Genomic DNA, 6000 nt, shown 5'->3' on the forward strand with positions numbered 1-6000 from the left:
TCATAAGAAAACTTTTTCCCTGTCGAGCAGGACCGGCAATGGACACAACAACGAGGTGTCGATCTTTGATATCTTCAGCTTCTAGAATTGGTTGAATCTCATTCAATTGGATTTGGAGCGAACGATTCTTGAAAGCCATAATTTGAATGGCATGGCCTTCGTTTTGCCCATCAGCGGAAACTTTCACTAGGCAAATTATGCTGAAAGTCAACAATGCACAAATGATTTTCATCGCGTAATTCTACAGACTGTGGTTTGACGCTGATTGCGTAAATTCATAGACTGATTCTGAATTTGCTTACGCAGCTATTTATTGCAATGAAAATCAGGTTCGCTATCGTTATCTCTATGCATGGTTTACGGTAGTATCAAGCGCGTTACACGACTATCAGCCGTCTGTCGTGGCCTGAGTGAGATTCAAATATAAGTTTCTATTTAAACGACCGAATGAATCATCGATTGCAATGGATCTATTGAGTTTGATACATTTATTATTGATGAGAAATGAGTCATTCATCTGGGCTGCTTCTATACTAGGGGTTTCACGCAACTTAAAATTCATCTAAAATTTCAATATTTCTCTCTTTTCTCTCACATTCTCTGGGATTCACCAAAATCCGTATTATTTCGAAATATTTCAACCTTGCTCTTTGGTATCTCTTTGGTAATGTACCTACATCACTATTTTCATAGCATTTGATTGATGCGAATGAATTATCTATTGAAAAATCGTTTTTTTTTCTTCTTTTTGGATCAGTATTGGCATTTAAAAGACCAGCAAATTAAACCTCATTTCTTCTAAAGATTACTTTGTTGGACCAACAATGGTGATATTCATTCAAGTTCACATTTTGAGCTCATTTTAAAGGATTAAATAAAATGCAAAAAATGAACGATGACTTTTTTTCAGATTTTTCTATCCCCATTTTCGATCTCTTTCTATCTTCTAACTTTAGAATATCATGAGTTAGGTCAGTGCGGTCTAAATAGAATGCAACTCAACTGTAATTAGTTCAACTTCTATCTAGACATCAGCTAAATCCGTTCGTAAACACGCAAAACTCCAAATACCGATGGTAAAATCGGATTAAATTAAGCTCAGAAATGGTAAAATGATGGAATTTACAAGAGGTTTAGTGCTTAATTTTTCATTTTATTCTGGTTTTTCAGACCGTTTTCCATTTATGGCATTCAAAAAAGATCTGTCATAAAGCCGTAAGATACATATGTGTGCCAATGCATTGACTCGTGCACCGTTGGCTATTCTTCAGTGTCTGCCTCGAAAGCATCGTTCTAATTACCTTGCAAAAATTCACATTGTTATCTAGTCAAAAATAGCGAATGATAAAAAAAACATCATTCAGAGGTCAGAGCACTGAATATTGAAATCAGTTGTATTTTCACTGTCGAAGTGATAACTTGTTCCTTCTGAAAATAAATCACTGCAAATATTTTACAGAATTTATTTCTGGTATTTTAACAAATTTTAAGACGGTTTGCAAGATAGGAGAATTTGACGAAAAAGTTATTGTTGTTCAGGCTGTTCACGAAAGAGAAAGGTTTGTGTTCGAACTTCGAATCAACTTTGAATCAAAGAATTTAATTTCTTGAAACGTTTCGTTTAGTTCACACAGTGTATTTCTCCAAATTATTCTAAAATAACTGAATCGATACGTATTTTCCCCACAGGATCCGTCGACAAAATGAAGATTACTGACATGAATCTCATCTGTCTCGAAGAGTGTTTCGAATATTTGGAGCTGGATGATCTATTAAGGGTGGCTGATTCAAACAAACGCCTGCGCAGAGCAACTGAATTTGTCTTCTCACGAAAGTACGCACTAAAATGTTTTCCATTGATGGAAATAATTTAGATGTGTTTGGTTTCAGATTCACTCTTCAACTTTTGCGTTGTTTTGGCCATTTGATTATAAAATGGGCTCATAAGCGTTGTGGAAATGATGAACTAGTATTTACTTACCTAAATGAATATTGTGCCGAATCTTTGACCAAAATCAGTTTTTACTGGTTTGAGACTGAAGAGAACATATTAGATCAATTCGAAAAGCCATTTGCAAATGTCAAAGAAGTTGATTTGGTAAACCATCACTCAACTAGAATCGGATGGTTAAAAAACATATTTCCAAGTATGCGACGGCTCATCTATATCTATGAACAAAGAGAGAGGAGATGTCACATTGAATCTATTGCTGATCATTTTCCTCATTTGGAACACTTGCAAATTCGATGTCGAAAAGTATCCAGGGAAAAATCGATTTCAACGTGTTTACGACTAAATCTACAGTTGAAAACGCTACATCTTATCGGATATTTCTTCGATAAAGATGCACTTCATAGTTTATTTCGAAGTGTAATTGAACCAATGGAAAACCTCGAAGAGCTCTATTTAGCAAACGATTTTGCTTACTTTGACAATTTCACCGGCAATAACATTCATTCGAAAAGTATAAAGAAATTCGATATTTATGGAGCTAATCTTGTACGGAGCCTAACAAAATGTCCTTTTACATTCGATCGACTTGAGTCATTCACGCAATACAATCAACCTATGGATTTCTGTGAGTTTATTGGTAGGCATCCAACAATAGAAAAGATCAGAATCGGTTATCCTGGTCAGAAATGGTCCCTAATTATAATCCCACATCTTATCAAAGCATTACCATTACTAAAGAAAGTGAAAATTATTCATGTTCCAGTTTCAGTTGAAGATGTGATTCATTTAGTGTCCGGTTTGAGGTTATTGTAAAAAATCACATTTGTTCACAATTACATTGAATTAACTCATAATTTAAGCGAAGAATTACAGGCACGATTAGGCAATGAATGGCAGGTGTCCTTACAGAAGTGTTCAAGTGAATTGCATGTTGAACGTTTCAAACCATATTCAAACAATCTCTTGAACTAAGTCACTTAAATTTTTTTGCTCCAAACCTAAAATTGTTCAAGGTAATCATTACGATTGATTATTATTGCAACCAAAATTATTTCATTTTTGAATTTTCTCCACTCAACGAACCTATAGTTGTACCATATTATATGATAAAAGTTTATTTCATTGGATTTGTTAGAAAAATCGATAATAAAACATGTAAAAAACAAATATAGAAATGGTTTTATTTCTTTCCTTTTTTTCTCCAATATTCGACATCTTCTATCCTATGTATCTACAGCAAAATGTACGATTTTTTCTTTAAATATTTCTATCTCTATTTTTGATTTCTTTCTAATTCCAGAATAGTCTACAATATTACAGGTTCGGCCAAACGATTGGTTCAATAAATTTTATATAGGAAGCGACCCTAGTAAATACCATTGGTAGTGGAGTGCCACAGTTTCCACCAAACGAAAGCACACCAACAATTGATGCAATGTCTGATGTGTTGGGAAAAGCTTGGAGTAGACTGGAGTCGCCTGGACATACATAATTTCTGGGATCGAATGCACAGTATTGGCGCAAACTCAGATCATTCCGTAGGCTCGCTTCCTTTACTTGACGATTATGGTTCAAGAGCGTTGTTCTACACATCTGTAGCGGCATTGTTGTTACAATTGATTTTAGCAAAACCGATGGCCGCTTCGTTTTTGCTATTTTCAAAAGAAGAGCAAAGATAAATTGATGATGTAAAAATACGAAAATGAAAGAAAACTTAAATTAAAGAAATGATTCGGCTTACTTTCATCAGTAATACTGGTAGGAAAGCTTCCCCATCCTGTGACAATAAGTTTAATGTCTGGCTTAACATCAGATAAATCTGTTCGTAAGCATGCTGGTCGAACGATATCTGTGAATTGAACCCTTTTAGCTAGTCGAAAGAGTGCAATATCATTTTGCCTTGTAGATGCCTTATACTCTGGATGACGAATGATTTCCTGTTTTGAAAATGGACGAATGAAGAAAATGCATAGAAATTGGCCGGAATTTTACCTTAATGTTGATATCAACCGGATCGGAATCATCGTCGTCATTTGTAAGAAGAGTCACCTGAATGATAGTTGTAGAAAGATACAGTGTAAATAAACGGTTTATTATAAACCATCGCCTTGGAGTAAAATGTTTACTCACTATTCCTAATCGAACCATTTGCGGTGGTCGCCTTGGTCGCGCACAATGTGCAGCACTCAATACAAAGCAATCCGAAATGAGAGTTCCTGTACAGTCAAAAATGATGTCGCTGTTGAGGTCTGCATAGCCTATCGCAGCCTATGAGAAAAAAAGAATCCATTCAATTGTTGGATTATAGCGAAAATATGCTCAAAATTTACCATCCATGGAAATTCTCCATAGGTTAAACCTTTCCCTAATGGATGAATCTCTAAGGCTGCCGGTATTCGAAACCGAGAGTATAACTCACACGCTGAAATTGTATCAAACACAGTGCATCAACAACCGACAATTTTTGTAATGCGTTGTTCGGTGTGATTTGTGATTAATTCAGTGAAATTACCGGATTCAGCTCTTTTGCCTGGAATGTGCGTTGGTTTGGTGTCAGAACTAGATGACATTGATTTTTCTGCCATTAAATCCGATGTCGAGCTGTGAATCGCGCTAGAATAATGAAAAAATGAGGTCTTAAGCCATTTCACACCAAAAAATGGCCTTAATTCGGCTGTAGAGCCGGTCTAGACCAAGCTTATGGCAAAATATAGCTATAGACTTGGTGTAGATTTTTTCATGGGGTATGCTCCCGTTGATATATCGTAACAGATCGTTTTTTTTTTCTTCTTTCTATGGACTTTTTGTTATAATACAACGAAAACCGTTAAATTTCCCATCCAAAATTGTGGCAACTTACCCAAAGATGAGGCTGTTATTTTGCTCCAGCGGAGTTCGATTTGCGGCTAGTAATGGCCTTTCGTCAGCACAACAAACTATTTGTACTGTACCCTGATAACAAACAATATCAACACAACTGATATGCAAAACAATTTGGCGAAATTTCACTCAATAAATCGAAAAACTTACAATAAATGAGCAGCCAACGATGTTATTGTATCCGAATGTGCCGGTCATCAAGCCTTTTCTTATTGATTGGCAATTGGTGATATTTTTACAAATGCCTATGGTGTTGTCATCTAATCTGCATGGTTCGCCTTCTGAAGAATGTTGAAAAAATCATTTAAAATGTTTTTGCGTTTTGATTCATTGGTTTTGGCGTATTCTTAAACTTGAATTCTTACAACTTAGACCATTCTTCAAAATTCTCTTAAATCATCTCAACATCAAACAAATATATTGAACCCATAATCATTAATCACCGGCTAAAAAAACTGGTTGAAAAAATTCCTCTCTCTCTCTCTCTCTCTCTCTCTCTCTGAATGTGTTTTTTTTTGTTTTGAATCAAAGTTGTTAAACTTGTTAGGCGGGTTAAGTTTTGCATATTTGTTTTGATTTTTTGATTCAATTGGTTAAGAAATTCACTCTTATACACACTAAGGTTGCATTTCAAATCCAATTATTGTGCGAATTGCTGGATAAAACGATTTAAATTTTAATCACACACACAAAACAAATTCGATTTTGATTACCATATTCTTGTGCCGAACCGTATCCAATGCGGATAATATTGATCGCCAATGCCATCCTGGCAAAAGTCACAAAATCCATTTTTTAACAGTGTTCAAAAATAACTTCTAACGGGTTCAATCCGCGTATCATTTACTTTGCGGCGTTAAATTCAGGTGGCTCTATGGGTCGCTGACTATAAACTAAATCAAATTTAAGTTTTGTTGACTTTTTTATACCACAGAACTCACAAGCCATTGATGATATTCACAAATTTCATTCAAGATTTGGTTTTTCCCATTCTTGGAATACTACTGGAATGGATTAATCCACACACCACTTAATGATTCCAACAATTTATTTCGTCATGCTTGTTTGTTTATAACACACTAAGACGATTGTGGTTTTTGATTTATTAGAAAAAATTGTGTCGCTGAGCATAAAAATGGGAATACAGATCTGTTACAGCAACAACC

At 35.1% G+C, this 6000-nt stretch overlaps 1 protein-coding gene across 2 annotated transcripts; it reads right to left on the reverse strand.

Annotated features, from left to right (window-relative positions):
* Positions 1-2734: 2734 nt before the first annotated feature.
* LOC129568080 (serine protease persephone-like) lies at positions 2735-5749 on the reverse strand. 2 transcript variants are annotated; one of them, XM_055445619.1, is made up of 9 exons: positions 5548-5749; positions 4985-5115; positions 4815-4906; positions 4467-4567; positions 4285-4376; positions 4085-4222; positions 3947-4003; positions 3696-3891; positions 2735-3606 (listed from the first exon to the last, which is right to left on the reverse strand). In XM_055445619.1, exons 1-9 carry the CDS (start codon positions 5624-5626, stop codon positions 3269-3271), a joined length of 1224 nt encoding a protein of 407 aa, XP_055301594.1. In that variant the 5' UTR covers positions 5627-5749; the 3' UTR covers positions 2735-3268. The 2 variants fall into 2 exon arrangements, with proteins under 2 accessions (XP_055301594.1, XP_055301595.1); XM_055445620.1 differs by having other exon boundaries at positions 4467-4555; positions 5548-5746.
* Positions 5750-6000: the final 251 nt, after the last annotated feature.

The sequence above is a fragment of the Sitodiplosis mosellana genome, unplaced genomic scaffold (assembly GCF_009176505.1).
Source record: "Sitodiplosis mosellana isolate CC-2019 unplaced genomic scaffold, AAFC_SMos_1.0 Smas_scaffold_16, whole genome shotgun sequence".
Taxonomy (NCBI): Eukaryota; Metazoa; Arthropoda; class Insecta; order Diptera; family Cecidomyiidae; genus Sitodiplosis; species Sitodiplosis mosellana.

What these genes read in the sequence shown, in the direction of transcription:
- LOC129568080 (XM_055445619.1), bottom strand. Translation starts at nt 5,626, where the DNA reads ATGGATTTTGTGACTTTTGCCAGGATGGCATTGGCGATCAATATTATC. An exon ending in AGGCAAAAGAGCTGAATCCG is followed by an intron (nt 4,377 to 4,466) that starts GTAATTTCACTG and finishes ATACAATTTCAG; the next exon opens with CGTGTGAGTTATACTCTCGG. An exon ending in CGGTTGATATCAACATTAAG is followed by an intron (nt 3,892 to 3,946) that starts GTAAAATTCCGG and finishes TTTTCAAAACAG; the next exon opens with GAAATCATTCGTCATCCAGA.